Consider the following 14928-nt stretch of genomic DNA (forward strand, 5'->3'; position numbering starts at 1 on the left):
ACGGAGGCGCTGGCCAGGAAGGCGGCGCGGAGGGCGGGGCGGTTCCGGGCTCAGGGCCGCTGCCTGCCGGAGCAGGGGCGCTGCGGGGCCGGAGAGCGGGGGGAGCGCGGGGGACCGGTCACTCGCAGCGTCAGCCCTGGGCCGGGCGACACAAAGGCTCCGTAACGCAGTTGCTAGAGCGCCTCCGGTCGCCTGGTAACCGCCCGCTGCCGCTTTATCCGGGGGCGTCTCCTGGCTGGGGGCGGGGTGGAGCTGGAGTCCCTGCGGGCGCTTGCCCGCCGAGTCCCGGGGCTCGTTCTCAGCTCCGCTCATATGCGGGCTGCAGCCGCCACGCTCGCAGCACCGTGGGCCCTGGCGGGCGGCCCCTCCGGGCAGCGGGTCGCGTCCCTGCGAGCGCGCCCCGGTCCCGCCGGCGCTGCCCCGGAGCGCCATGAGCTCGGAGCCGCCCCGCACCTCACTGCTCCGCGCCCTCTTTAAGATGGAGCCGGCGGCGCCCGCCGCCCCCGAAGTGCTGGGGGGAGCCTCAGAGTTCGTGAAAGGTGAGAGCGGGGCGGGAGCCGCCCCATCCCTTGCCCGCGGGGTCCTGGAGCCTCCCCTAGAGAGGAATCCCGCTGGCTTCTCTCCCGCCCTTCCCCGGCTCGGCCTCGGCCCCTCTGCCCGGCGGGTTTCGCGGGCTGCCCGCCCCGGCTGCCTCGGCACTCCGGCGCTGCTTTCCCCCCTCTCTGGGCGAGGCGCGGGACCGGCACCTGTTGCTGTGCTGGGTCGGAGCCGCTGCCGAGGGACGCCCGGCAGTGCGGGGGGCCCGGCAGGGGCAGGGCCCGCGGGCGGAGCGGTCCGGGCGCTCCCGCCGCCGCTCACGCAGCAGAAAAAGGAGCGGCGGAGCCTCTTCCGCCCCGCGGTGACAGGCGTGCCCCGAGGCGGCGGCCGGCTGACTTCGCTGTCCGACGCTGTGCCTCTTAATCTGTCTTTCAGATCGGTTGTACTTCGCTACTTTACGAACTAAACCGAAAAGTACCGTAAATACCCATTACTTCTGTACCGATGAGGAACTGGTCTATGAAAAGTAAGTGTTGTAATTTGCATATTCAAAGTGATCACCTGAGAGTCTTCCCAACACACTTTACTATAGAATATTTTTGGCCCATTGAGTTACTTATATAGAATATGAGCATGAAGTTAGTCCGAATGTGTTTCTTTATTAGCTGAAACTAGTTTAACAAGGTGACTCAAAAACAACTGCAAGGCCAGTTAAATGGCTTAAATTGTAGTTGAGCTCAAAGAAGGATATCTGAGCCTTGTAAGATTTGTTTGAAAGATGGAGGTCTATTAGTACTAATCACACTTTATTGGGTGGTGTCTTAAATAGAAAACTTACTGGATATGAATAGATAAGCAGTAGTTTGTTTTATATTTTCTGTATTTTCCTGTATAGAGAGTATGAAGTTTACAGAACCGTAAGAATGTGATGTTTAAATGTGCTCTTGAAGAGCATCTGCAACTTATTTATAACTCTGGTTTTATTAGAGAGTTTTGAGATAGCACTTATTGATGGCTTTTGATATTTTAGAACAGCAGAAAAAATATATTCTGTGAAGTAAAAGGTTCATGCTTGTTAGATACTTGACATGGAAAGTAAAAATAAAACTGATTATAATTGTAAATACTATTTAAGGACATTAAAAACATCAAACAAATAAAGTATTTACTCTGTGCTGTGGCTAAGAAGTTGGTGCTCTGGACTGCATCCCAAGATCAACTGTTTCCAGAGTGGTGATACATACCTATCTGTTTGACAAGGGTTTGCTGCTGCAAAAGTGAAACAAAAACCATGTTCCTATTTCAAGTATAACTTGTTTTCCAAATGGTTTCAAGCAGTTGCAAGTATCTACCATTCTTTTTTTCCTTTCTCCAGTGACTACTACTGCTTCTGTGAAGATGTAAACCAATATTCCTTGGTTTTTAGCTCACTTGCTATGCACAGCTTGTAGTTTCAGGGTATCTTTTCTACACGTTTTCTTATCTTAACCTGTATGTCTTCTACTGGAGTTCCCAATGGTTCATTCTGAAAGTTGGCTTTTGTAATGGGTTGCTTGGGTTGGGAGTAAGTTCTTTAATGATCATTAAGGAATTTTGATTGGAAGGAACCTTTGGAGTATCCTAAGGGAGGGTTGACCTAATACTGAAAGCAGAACTCAGCTGGGGGTGGTCCTGAGCAATTTGTGTGCCATGAAAGTGTTCCACTTCCTTTAAGAAAGGAAGCTTGTATATCTTCCAGACTGCATCATTACATTTTAATTCTTAATGTGCTTTTAGGAAGTGTGAACGAATCTTTTGTGGCATTTGATCTTGTGGGTAGGAAGGGGGAGCATTTCTGTACTGTTATTTAGAGATGGCTGTACTAACCAAGGCCTGTAACTGAGATATTTGTGTAAGGACAATGGCATTTAAAAAAAAAAAAAAGTTACTGAGAAATTTGAGGGGGATGGGGGGAAGTAATTTTCTTTAACATTTAAGGAAATTCTGTAGGTATGTTCCTTAACCCAATGTTAACTACAGATGAGGGTGTAACCTGATACCAGATATAGTTACTAGGTAATGGAAGGAAGCAAAGTTTCCTTTATGTCTAGGTATCTAAAGACTTTGAATGTGTAACTCCTGATGCATGTTCTGAATTGATGGTTCCTAATCAGTTTGGCCCATTTTAAAGTTGTCCTGTATCTGATACCATAAAGATACTCTCCCTTTTGTGCTCATAAAATGCTAAAATGTGATATGAAAATAAGTGATAGTTACCAGGTGGTACCAAGGAATTCTGTAATGACCTTATACATATAATTGCTAAACTTTCCCCTGGTATTTGTATTGCAGCACTCATCCCTATCAGTGTATGCAATATTTGGTAATAAACCCATGCCTGATCTTTTTTTTTTTTTTTTCTTTTCTCTCTCATATCTAAGGAAGTTTATATGGTCTCAGGAAAATAAAAAAGTCAATAGGGTTACCATGTTATGTGTATTTTTAATATCTTTCTGGATTTGGAAGGCTAGAGGTAAATTGAGGAATAGAATGCAGGACTCAGTTCTTGGGGAAGTGCTAATTTTACTGTAGCTTCCCTTAAGCTCACCAACAACTTTGACATCAGTACATCATGTTTCCCAGGCTGCACACAAAATGGGGGGCATGACAGTGCTTGTCTGTAAGTAGTAGTAGAGTGCAACTTTAGTACAGCTTTAGATCAGATGGTCTCCTCACTTCCTCAGAAACGCAGAAAGTCTTCTTTCTGGGAAAGTGATTAGAAGTATTTGTTGTATGATAGCAAAATAAATATTTGGAAGTGATTTTTGAAATGCTGTATCTCAGAATAGTGGTTTGCAGAGTCTTCATGGAAATGGCCTGCCTGGGTGGTTCTTGTGGTCAGAATTCCACAGCTACTTTTCCTTTTTAATCACATTACTTGTTCAGTGTTCCAAGGAGGGGGATAGGAGATGTCTACTCAGGCATGAAATCCTCAGCACCTGTGAGGTATGTAAGTAATAATATTAACACAGTTGTTTATTGATTTAACTTTGCTTAGATGCATCATTGTAGTGACTAGACAAAGATACTTCATTGTGCTTGGATGTAAACTGCTTTTATTTCAGCTTTTTTTCTGTTTAAATTGCTTTCTTTGTTACAGAATCTTATTTGGCTGACTTTAGAGGTGTCAGTTTGCTTCACTGAAGCAGTATCTGATCTGAAAACCTCATGAATATGTAGGTTTGGAATTCCTGATTACAGAGAGCCTATTACTGGATCACATAGTACTTAAAAACTCACCGCCGTGCTTCCCTTCCCTCCCCTCCCCTCCCCCCGCACTCTTGAAGAGACGTAAGAAAGCAATTTTTGTTAGTACTGTACCCCATTTATTAAACAAAAGAGCTGTAGTGCTAGATCTGATGGTTTGGGAAGTTTGGGGTTGACTTGCTCCTGTAGCTTGTCACATGATTTGTCACTGAATTATACACAAAGTGTGGTTATGTAATCTTGAGCACTTTAGCCTTCAGTTCTCACTTGAAGTTTTCAACTGTTCTAATGACTTCTTAATACTGTCTAACTTAAACATTCACACTAAAAAGATAATAAAGATGTTCTTAAAACCATTTAAGCTGAGTAAATGCTAGCTGACTAGGAACTTGCTACTAGGACTGTCACTATTTTAGTTAAATGTGCTGCAATTGAACCCATTATGCCAGAGAAATGATACACAGATGCCTCAGTAAAGAGAACAAGAAACCTGAATGGAATGATGCAATTCTGAAATCTCTTCTTTGATAGTCTGTTTCTGTGAGATTTTCTCAGAGTCTTTCTGAGACTCTTTGAGGTTCTTCCTGAGAAAGTCTGCACTACTTCTCATAAGGGAACACAGTCATTCAGGATAGTGTAGTGCAGGTAACTGTTGCTTCAGAAAAATGGAATTAATGAGAAACAATCCATCTTGATGAAGACTGTCATTTGGCAAACAGACAAACCTTGCCTTGGCAAGACCTCGGTTAATGAGTTAGGCACCTGTAAGAAGCTTTTTATTCTCTAAGAATAGCGTCTTTCATGTTTCACCTTCCAGTAAGCAGATCTGGGTTGAGAATACTACACTTGACTGGTTAATTTGGCTTTCACATAGTTTTATCAAAGCAACTTTAATGTCCTTTTTATTTCTGAGTAGTTTTCTCAAACAAAGTCGAAATATAAATATGTGAAACAGGAATCTCTTACTGATGAATTATAATGACAGCTTTCATAAATCATAGTGGTTTTATTCAGTCATTTGTTCTGACTTCGGATCTCCTGTATAAACAACTTCTGCAAATTAATCTTTGACGTGGTGTAAGCAGCTATAGAAGTAGTAAATATGATAGTCTTTGTAAATTATGCTTTACACTGAAACATTCTTTCAAGCTATGGTATGTTACTTGCCCATTTCACAGCAGTCTTCTTGAGAGCTATTTCAGTTATGTAGCAGTAGAGCAAGACTCAAGTGCTTAGCTACAGCAATATTAAATGAGTACTGTTTCTTCTGCTGCATGTGTATATGCAAAGAAGCAGTTTGTCTTTCCTGTGAGAAGAGTAAAGGCTAGCCTGTCTGGTTTTGCTTTGGTTAAATGCTGCTTTTCTGTGGCTCTCCAATAGCAGTACTTGCATAGGAAACCTGAACTTTTCAATATTTCTCTGGCTTAAATAATTTGAAAGGAAAAAGTAAACTTAGCCTTGTTAAAACAAAGCTGTCACTTCACACAGAAAGCAGGGATTTCCTTGTTCACATCAGTAATTTTGAAGACTCAACCTTGACTACTGGATGACCAAGATAACTTAGTAAGATTTAAGTCCAAAATTAAAACAAGGAAATTTCTCAATTTAATTTTATACATTGCTTTACCATTTCTGTCTTTGCTTTTTTGTAAATAAAGGATAAAAGCGTTTGCTAGTAGTATAATGAGGAGATTTTTCTTTCGTTTGTAGTAAAAGGGTACCAGGATAAAACAGCAGCTTTCTAAGCTCCAGTTTTATGTTGGATGGGAATGCAGCTTGTCTAGGATATCCCTTATGTGCATCCTTGGCCTCTGTCAAGGTGACTTTTTTCCCAAAGGGACTACACTTCTGATATGACCTGAAGGTTATAGGGCAACTTTTTATGATAGAACCTCTTCATTTTTAATTTGTTTTTGTTATCAAGGAGCACTGGATTTAAAAATTGTGTATCTGGAATAACTATTTTAATTATCTATGATTTGAATCTGTGAATTGTTGGATTTTGAAGAATCAGGATCTTGAGGAGGATTTGGAACTTCCAAGAGGAAATGTACTTAATACCTGGTGGTTTTTTCATAATCCAAGGCCTCTGCATTATTCCTACCTTCAGATGTTTCCAGGGTTATATTTGCTGTATCATCCTTCCCCTTTTCAGGAGCACACAATCTCTAAGTAGTGTTAAGTGTTAGGAATTTTGTGTAGGCCCAGTTAAGAAAGCTCCTAACAATTCATGTGTTACTGGAATCAGTGGACTAGAGGATGAAAACAGTGCTCACCTTTTTTCATTTGCTTGAGAAATGGGGAGGAGAAACACTTCAGGAAACAGGAGCTGAAGAAAAAAGCCTGAATAGATAAAATTTCCCAACCAGCAGTTTGGTTGTAATGAATGTACAGACTGATCCTCTCTCATCCAGAGACTTCGTTGCATGTGAGAAGTGTTCAGCTTATTATTTGAAGCAAGTAGCTGAAGAGTCAGTTGTCCACTTGTGCAGCACCTGGGCCTTGTAGTGCTTAATGACCAGGCTCAGAATCAATGCAGCACGGCCCTTCTTAGGTGTTAGTAACCTGAATGTTCCTGTGTAGGAAAGAGGGAGGGAGGAGCAAGAGAAGAATGAATTGCAGTGAGAGAAACAGTCTCATTGCTTAATTTTAATAGGAAGCTGGACATTTGTAAAATGCTGAAAAATTAGTCAAGTTTTGCAGTTAGGATGCAGTATTTTTCTTACTTCATCAGGTTCTTGCATTTGATCTTTTGGCTTAAGTAATTGCAAGCTTGAGGGGCTCCTGTTTTGCAGAAAAGTGGCTTTATATGATTAAAGTTTTTAAGAAGGCAAAGTTCATACTTTAACGAGTACTCGTGTTCCAGTTCTGGGATAGGTACTCCAGAAAATTGTTGCAGTTATTAAATGGTGCCTCTGTTTTCAAGTTACTAAACCAATGACTGAATAAAGTGGTACACAAGAAACATCATGCCCTGATGGGAAGTGAATGGCAGTATAAAACTACTGCTCTATAGGGAAAAAGTATCAGGCATCTGGAGTAAAGTACAAGTAATACAATTTATCTTTGCAACATGGTCTCTTGGCCTGATAGATTGACTGAGGTTAATATGCACCTTTGCAAATTAGGGAGGTGGACAATTACCATCTGTATGAAGTTCAACAAGGGCAAATGCCAGATGCTGCATCTGGAATGGAGCAACCCGGGATGTACGGACAGACTGGGGAACGAGAGCCTGGAGGGCAACACCACAGAAAGGGACCTCAGCATACTCTGTGATTCTGTGGATGTTATCAATTCAGTTAAAAGTCTGCTAGGCTATGATATTCCTCCATTGCATGGAACCATCTAATCATTCAGGATGGGAAATCAGTTTATCATTTTTCTCCAGCACAAGGGGCAGATACTCAAATCTTTAGTGAGAAGTGGTGTTTGCATTCAGAAGTGCTGGTTTAGGCTTGAACTGACTCGTGGCACCTTCATGTGGCATGCCATGGAACTGCATTTAGGAACAACTTACTGAAGAGGTGTGGGCTGCATTTCCTTCACCATTAAATTCCCTGGAAGAATTTACAGTAACTGTTTGCGTGACAGAGTAGAGCAATGGGCTGGCCTTTCTTGGGGGATGACGATTCCTATGATACAGTACAGCAAATGCCCCAGATATTATACTGCAACAAATTACAGGTAGGAAGAAATGGTTCTTAGACTAGGAGTCTAGTCTAAGGAGAAAACAGATACTAGAAACTTATGCTACTGCTTCCAGGTGGCATCATGATAGTATTGTTGAAGTAGAGTATTTAAATGTTCAGGTAGTATATTCCGGGGTTTTGCTGCTTGGTTTGAGAAGCATAAGGATAGCAAGTCTCCATGAGATGTGGGGGAAAATAACTTAAGGAGTCATCTAGGTACTTGATTAAAACAAAATATAATTAAATATTAATTAATACCATACCTGCCTTCTGTTCCTCTGGTTTCCACCTCTGTTGTAAATTACTCTCTCTTTGTAAATGTTGTCTCTCTTAACTGGTTTAAGTTTCAGAGACATTCCCGTTTCTCTTACTGTATTTAAATGTTTTGTTCAAACATCTAGATGTAAAAGAGATGGAAGTAAAATAATACTGGATGAATTGTTATCAGTGGCTATTTGACTTTTCTTATGCTGATCTTCAGTTTTTGCCAAATAAAATTCTGTATTCAGCTGGCAGCTTGGTGTGTCGTTTCATCCCCATTCCCTATACCCTGCCCATTTTCCATGTTCCGATTACATTTACTTAAAATTCTGGTCTTGAGATGAAAATCCTTTGGGTGAATCAGGATCAAGTGTCACTAATTCAAGTATAAAAATGGCCTTTTGTAGAAAAAGTAATGAGGATGCATAGAATTAAATCCTTCTGCTTAAACATGTCAGAAACTGTATTAGGTCTAGGGATGTAAATTGAAGAAAGATTTTTGTAGATCAGAGTTCATTGACTTCAGTACAGAGCCTTGTATTATCTTTCAAAGAACTCTTTTGATTTGAGGATTTGTAAAGCACTTGTTTCACTTAGCCCCATCAAAGAAAGGATAATTAACTTACTCCAGTTTAGAGGTATGAAATAGAGAAAGGTTATGTTACGTACATTATTTTAACTTTGTGCCTTGCATTTCAACCACAATGTTTTATCAGGAAAGGCTGATTTATACGGCCTCTGTGGTAGTAGGAAAATAACTTGGGAATTGACAGTGTTTTTGTGGAAGGTTGTAATGCTGATGCAGCAGGGACTGTAAGTGCCTTTCCTTAGATTGTGTTTGGATTCTGACAAATACGTTTCTGCAGCATAGACAAACAGGGGTAGTACCTGAGTCTTAAATACAGATACTTCTACCCTTTACTCCACTGTGTTAAGAGAGGCACAGGATTCTTAATGGTAGTCAGTGAAGGAGAAATAGTCAAAGATTGTGACATCTTTAACTTGGGGGCTGAGAGAAGCTGAATGGCTTCATTTTGTAGGAAGACAATTGCTTCCTGGATAGACTTAAATGTATTTTATCCTTATACCCACCAAAATAGTAATTTGTCTTGTGGATAAATTTGTAAATTGATTTTCATGTACTTTTCCTACACTACTGTTCAAATTGAATCAAGTGGAAAAGTAGAAGTGGGGATATATGACTTCATATTGATGTACTTCTAGCAAATGAATTGTAATAAATCTTATCATAAAGCATGGCTGTACTTCCTAAGTTCTTTAGATGAACTGTGTATTCAGTTATATCTTTCAGATACTTTGCTCACAATGTTTTTTAAAAAAGTATTCTGTATTACAGTAACTATCCCATTCCATATTTTTCCACAATACTTTAAAAAGTAAAACTTGTGGTATTAAAATTATTTTGGAAAAATACTTTAAAAAGTATTACTTATTTACATAAGTTTTACTCTCCTATCTTACATTTAAGTGAAAGAATGCTCTAAAGTTGGAGTGAGATAGTGTGGGGGGTATTGAGTCATGTGTTAGTGCAGTGGTATGAGAGGAGATGTTAGGAAGCTTTCTCTATGACTTTCTTAGTAGCTGCATTCACTCCAGTGTTGTTAGAGCTCCAGTTTTAACTTCTTGTTTGTCTTAACTCGTACTTGTCCTTAGAATGTTTTTATTTAATTTCTATGAAAAACTGTATGGAGGGTTTTGTTTTAAAGATAACTATTGACTGTATCTGGCAAACTTATCCAAGAGATGATGATGAATTCTGAAGTTAAACCCTGCTTTCCTGGGGCTGCACTTTCCTCTTGGTTTGGTTAACTTCTGTCCAACATGCAAATTAAGTTGTAGTAGTTGGACAGCTTGGTCTTTTTCCCAGCTAATTAGCTTCTGTAATTACATCATAAATGTTTTGTGCTGAACTGAATCTTAACCAACGCTTGTGTTGTTACTTGATATTGTGAAGTAGATGATACTGAAACAGCCTTGGTGTGGCAGGAAGGGTACTTGTCTTAGTGATCAAACTAATGATTGTGTCTTTTTGCACTGGTCTTGGTTTTCTTGTTTGAGAGAATGTGGGGAGGAGGATATAAATGATGTTATAAGCACTAAAAAGATGAAGAACTCCTAATTATTTTTGTGTCTGTGCAGAATGGGTGAAGCAGAAGGCACATTTGCAGATATGTAATGCAACCCATGGGGTCAAAGCAATGTTGACAAGAGCAGGTTGTTCAGATCCTTATACAATTCGGTTTTGATATTGCCACCTCTCTGCAATTGCTTCCCAGTGCTTGATTGCCCTCAAAAGTGGAAGTTTTCTTTTTATGTTCAACAGGAATCTAATTTGTTTTCCTGAAAAATAAACTTTTGCCATGGGGGAAAAAGAATAGATGGCAGTACCTATGAAGCTATTATGTAATTTCTTTTTTTCGTTTTTACTCTTTCAAAGACTGTAAGTCCAGAACACCTTTTTCCTTTGTGATTCCCCAAATAGACTGTATTCAGATGATGATTGCTTGTTTTGTTTGTCAGGAGGCAGGGAGCTTCCTGTCACTTTTATCAAAAAGGCTTAAGGCAGATCAGATTAACGCAGTTTAACTCATAGCCCATTCTCACTGTAATTCATAGAGTGTGCTTCAGCAAATTTGCATAGACCATCGAGATTAAGATTTTTATACACAACAGGAGAATTACTGAAGGAAGTTTGCAGCTTAAATTTTGACCAGTTTTGCACAATTGATGGAGAGGGAGCTCTAGAAGATGTTGCTGTAAGTTGCTTGCGTAAAGGCTGCTGTTATTTGTAAAGGTGCCTATATAGTGGGTGTGTTAGGAAGAGAACTTTGAATCACTGCAAGGAACTCCTGTTGTGCAATAATTTTCCTGTACAGATTACTGCTACTAGCTCTGAAGGCCAGAGGTTATTGTTCAAAGGTAAAACAGATTAAAAATGTGGAAGAGAGAAACAAGAACAAGGAGAAGTTGATATTTAGAACATGAAGTAAATAATAAATTGGAAGAACAGCCTAGAGGCAACAGGGTTTAGGGGACAAAATGAAACATAATTAGATGTAAAGTGTATATGTAATATCTAATCTCTGGAATAGTGAAGGACTGGATATAAAGAAATTAACTTAAACTTTAGTCAGAGATCAAGACTAGATGTTATGAAATAAATTTTATCACCCATAAGAAATTCTGTTTAGCTTATTCTTGATAGTAGTTCATCTTAAGCAGTTGTAGAATCTTTATGATGACATCAGCATGGTTTAAATGTATATCATGTCTTCAAGTTCTTCACTGTGTGGTTTTGGCGAAAACCAGACTGGATAACGTGTCATGAAGAAAAAAATTCTGTAGTTAGTGTGTGTATGTAATGGGAAAAGTACTTACTGGACTATCTTAAACTAAAGCTACAATTAACTTTAAATTAATTGTTACTATTGTACTTTTAAATTTATCAATAAAGGACTTATCTGTTGTTGTATGTGTTGTTCTGTATGTACTGGCTACTTAGTATCCTTTATTTCCAGCTTTAGTTATCAACAACATGCATATTGACATTTGTTTAGGTCTTTTTTATAAATAATACTGCTTTTTTCTGTTTTTTCAGTTTCTATGGAGATTTTGGACCTTTAAATTTGGCAATGTTATACAGATACTGCTGTAAACTAAATAAGAAATTAAAGGTAAGCTTTGTTTAAAAACAATGTTTCTATATTTTTGTATTTTCAAACTGAAATAAAATTAGCCAGTTTGAAAGTGGTTGTTAGGTGCTCACTAGCTAGATGGTTATTGCTAAGCTTTAAGGATATTCTCTGTTCTGAGATATTTTCCTTCTGAAGAGTGGAAGAAAATATGCTCTCATTTCTGCTTAGGAGGTGAGGCAGGTAACTGAAGGCTGTGTTCATCTTTTTGAATAACCTTAACATTTTCAAAGCAATAGTAACAACAGCTGCTGGTTGTGTCATAGGTTTGCAGCTAATGAAGTGTGTATGCTGGTCTGAATAACTGAAAAAACAGGTACTCAAGGAGCAAAACATGGGTCCTGAAATCCCACTGTTTAAAGTAAGTCTCAGAAAAGAGGAAGGGGGCAGAGAGAGAAATAGAAGGCCTTGGGATTATGAGAGCTCTGCTTGACAGTAGATAAAACATGGGTGTTTTATCAACATGGTTTTGATGACAAATCTAAATCACAGCATCATGCTGGCTGCTGTGCCTAAATCCCAGTTCCATTACAGCCAGACCCTCTGAGTATAATGTACAGCTGCAGGCTTCACCTTTTCCAGATATCTGTGAAGAAGTGATCTGCAGCATGTATAGAAAAATTGTCAACTGTTGTTTGGAATTAAAAGATCTTTTAATTCCAGAATGCTGATTAATGTAACTTGGGGGCAAATAGTGAGGAGACCCTTCACTAAGTATAACAGATTTAAAATCTTCATCATGTAAGACCTGTTAATGACAGAAGGGGAATATGGGACAACAGATGTAATTGCTTTGGCCATTGTTAAGTCTGTTAAGTGACATTGTTGGTCACTTTATTGAAAATGGCATTATTTCTAGGGGCACAGACTTTAGTTTGTGCCCCTAGAAATAATGCTCCTTAAGTTGATTCATGCTACCTGCTGCTTTTAGGGGTATGCTGAATTCTGTGAATTCTTAAGTGGAAGTTCTGCAAATTGAGGCGCTTGTAGAGTTGCTGTAAATTTCTTGGGGAAAAAAAAAGTGCTTCTAGTGAAAATTTACATTGCTTCTTACTTAAAAAAAAGATACTTATAAAAAGTAAAAATCTGTTATTTGTAATTTTGAATGGCTGTGCTCATATTGGGGAAATGAATTTGCCGTTTGTTAACACCAGGTACCTTATAAATTCATTATCACCCTATTTTGCAGTGCCACTGTTCCATTCAAACACCTGACCAATGACTCTTACTCAGTATGAATCTATTTTTTTTCCACCTTAATTCTGCTGCTTGTGATCTTATGTTTATTATAATGTAATATATTGTATATTTATTAAAAACTGGAGAATACTTGCTCTGTGAAGCAGTTACTCCAGAGAAGAACCAGTAATAAATCTATTGTTCTAACTTCACTATGCCCATGGGAACTAGAGAGATCGGTTCTGTCTTCTCCAGATTCTGATTGTGACTGTGATCAGTTTGGGACCTTAATACAGTCTCATGTATTACTGTATGCCTTATGTCTTGAACTTAGGTACTGAGAGTTTCACCTAGAAAATAAACGTGCAACTAATAAATATCTCAGGGGTTTTTTTTCATGGTTTGGTATTACACAGGAATGTGCCTGCAGTATTTAGTCTTTTACTAAGACCATTATCTTGCTCATTGAATGAGGCAAACTAATCATCAGAAGTGTCTCGTAAGCATGGTGGTGAAGATTGGATGTTGCAAGGAGAAAAAAAGCAAGGGAACTAAATTGGAACTGAACTATTAACCCTGATATTTGTGGAGTTGGTTTAGCAAACTGTAATGTCAATTTTAATGTAGCTTCTCTATTCTTTGAGAAGAGTGAATGTACTTGCACTGCTGGGTGAAGGGTACAGCTGGCTAGGACCAGAACAGAGAGGTCTCCGCTGGGAGGAAATGCAGTTTGTTACTTTGAGCTTGCCAGAGGCTAATTCCAAATAGGTTAAATAAAACTCCTAGTGCCTAAGAGAAAAGGGTAACCTGATAGCACAACCACTTGAAAGTAATACCTGGAATCAAGCAGCTAAAGCTTGGAGTACTGCCAAAGTGGTATAGGAGCTTACATATGAATGGACTCCAGGCTGGCTGATTGGCACTACCCCTGGGGTAGGCTGATGTAAGCTTTGCTCTTCTAGTAGTTAAAATCTGTGCCACACTCTGTCTCAATTTAGATGCCATCTGCAGTGGGTAAGTAGGCTTGTAAGATGGAGACCCAAGGCTGAAGCCTGCCTCTGCATGTGTATTTACATGCCTCAGAGGAGTGCATCTGCTGGGAACTTTAGGCCTAGCTACAGTGACTGCTGCTCAGCTTCCCCAGGTGAGAATTAGTCATCATGTCCATCCTTCACACTGGTCCCCAAGAGGAGTTCTGGGGCCTGAACTAGGGCGTTCACAAGTTGGTGACCTGTGACTTACCTGCCCTGCAGCAGCAAAAGTATAGTCATTCTCATGAGGCAGCAGGTGATGTGTAAGCGGCCTGGGATGAGCATTTCAGAGATGGGAAATGCAGACCAGACTATGGACAGAGAGAGAACCCTGTTGGGAAACTTCTGCTTGCACACCCTTGCCTTAAGGATGCCCTGTGACCAGTTGCAGGAATTGTTTAATCATAGGAAGTAAAAAGACTGCAGATTATCATGGGATGGTTGCTGTTGCCATACTGCAACACTTTTGGGACCCTGAAACAATCATAGTGCTTAAGCCCAGATGATTTAGTGTGCTTCGTTGGGTAAGCACTTAGTGTATTTTCTTAAGAAAAGAGTCTTGAAGTATGGCACAAAAAGAAATTATTCACAAACGTGAGGGTTTTGCTATGGATATGGTGTCTCAAGAACTTAAGACTCCTTTAATTTTAAAACTTCTATTGATAGGAACAGTAGAAGTGAAAGTATAAGATCTCATTAAAACTAGAAAACCCTACAAGCAACTCTTTCAAATCTTTCAGCTGTATCTTTTTATGTTTTGGGAGAGAAGTTCAACATGAGGCAGTATTCTGCTTTCCTTCCCCTTTCATGGGGGACGGGTGAGGAAGGATACTGGTTTGAAATGTGCTAATGGCAGATCAGCATTTTAAAGTAAGCTGTTGTAACTTTATGCTGACTGATTTTTTTTTTTTTAGACAGTGAATACCTCTGTTCTGAAGAGGTGAAGAATTTATTCAGATACACATTTACCAAGAAAGTTTGAGGCAAAGTCTTGGCTGTGCCTTTCAGGAAAACTTTTCTGACCTTGTAGTGTTTGTAATTTTTCAATTGTTGATTGCTGTGAAGATGATTTTTACTATCCAAGTCAACAGCAAGGAAAAAATGCTTGTCTGTGCTGTCTTGCTGCTTGGTATTTGAATTCTGTTCAGGGAAGAAAACACTTGATTAAGCAACTGGGCTTCATTTCTGTAAGAATTTTTTTTTTCTTGTTTTTAAGTAAATCTGGTTTCATGGTTTCATAAATCTGCTTTTAACAAACTGTTGTGTTTT

The 14928-nt window shown here is 39.6% G+C and overlaps 1 protein-coding gene across 5 annotated transcripts in view; it reads left to right on the plus strand.

Annotated features, from left to right (window-relative positions):
• Nucleotides 1-218: 218 nt before the first annotated feature.
• CDC14A (cell division cycle 14A) overlaps nt 219-14928 on the plus strand; it is a 53963-nt gene continuing 39253 nt past the window's right edge. For 3 of the 5 annotated variants that reach the window (XM_088060273.1, XM_088060271.1, XM_088060270.1), the window contains exons 1-3: nt 219-539; nt 973-1063; nt 11356-11431. In XM_088060273.1, coding sequence (XP_087916399.1) covers nt 431-539; nt 973-1063; nt 11356-11431 — 276 coding nt within the window. In that variant the 5' untranslated portion in view covers nt 219-430. Of the gene's footprint in view, nt 540-972; nt 1064-11355; nt 11432-11768; nt 11811-14928 lie in introns of those variants that run through there. The other 2 variants (XM_005520942.3, XM_088060272.1) reach the window with 2 other exon arrangements.

This window comes from Pseudopodoces humilis, chromosome 10 (genome assembly GCF_049639895.1).
Source record: "Pseudopodoces humilis isolate 2021_Gansu_Grassland_sample_001 chromosome 10, ASM4963989v1, whole genome shotgun sequence".
NCBI lineage: Eukaryota > Metazoa > Chordata > Aves > Passeriformes > Paridae > Pseudopodoces > Pseudopodoces humilis.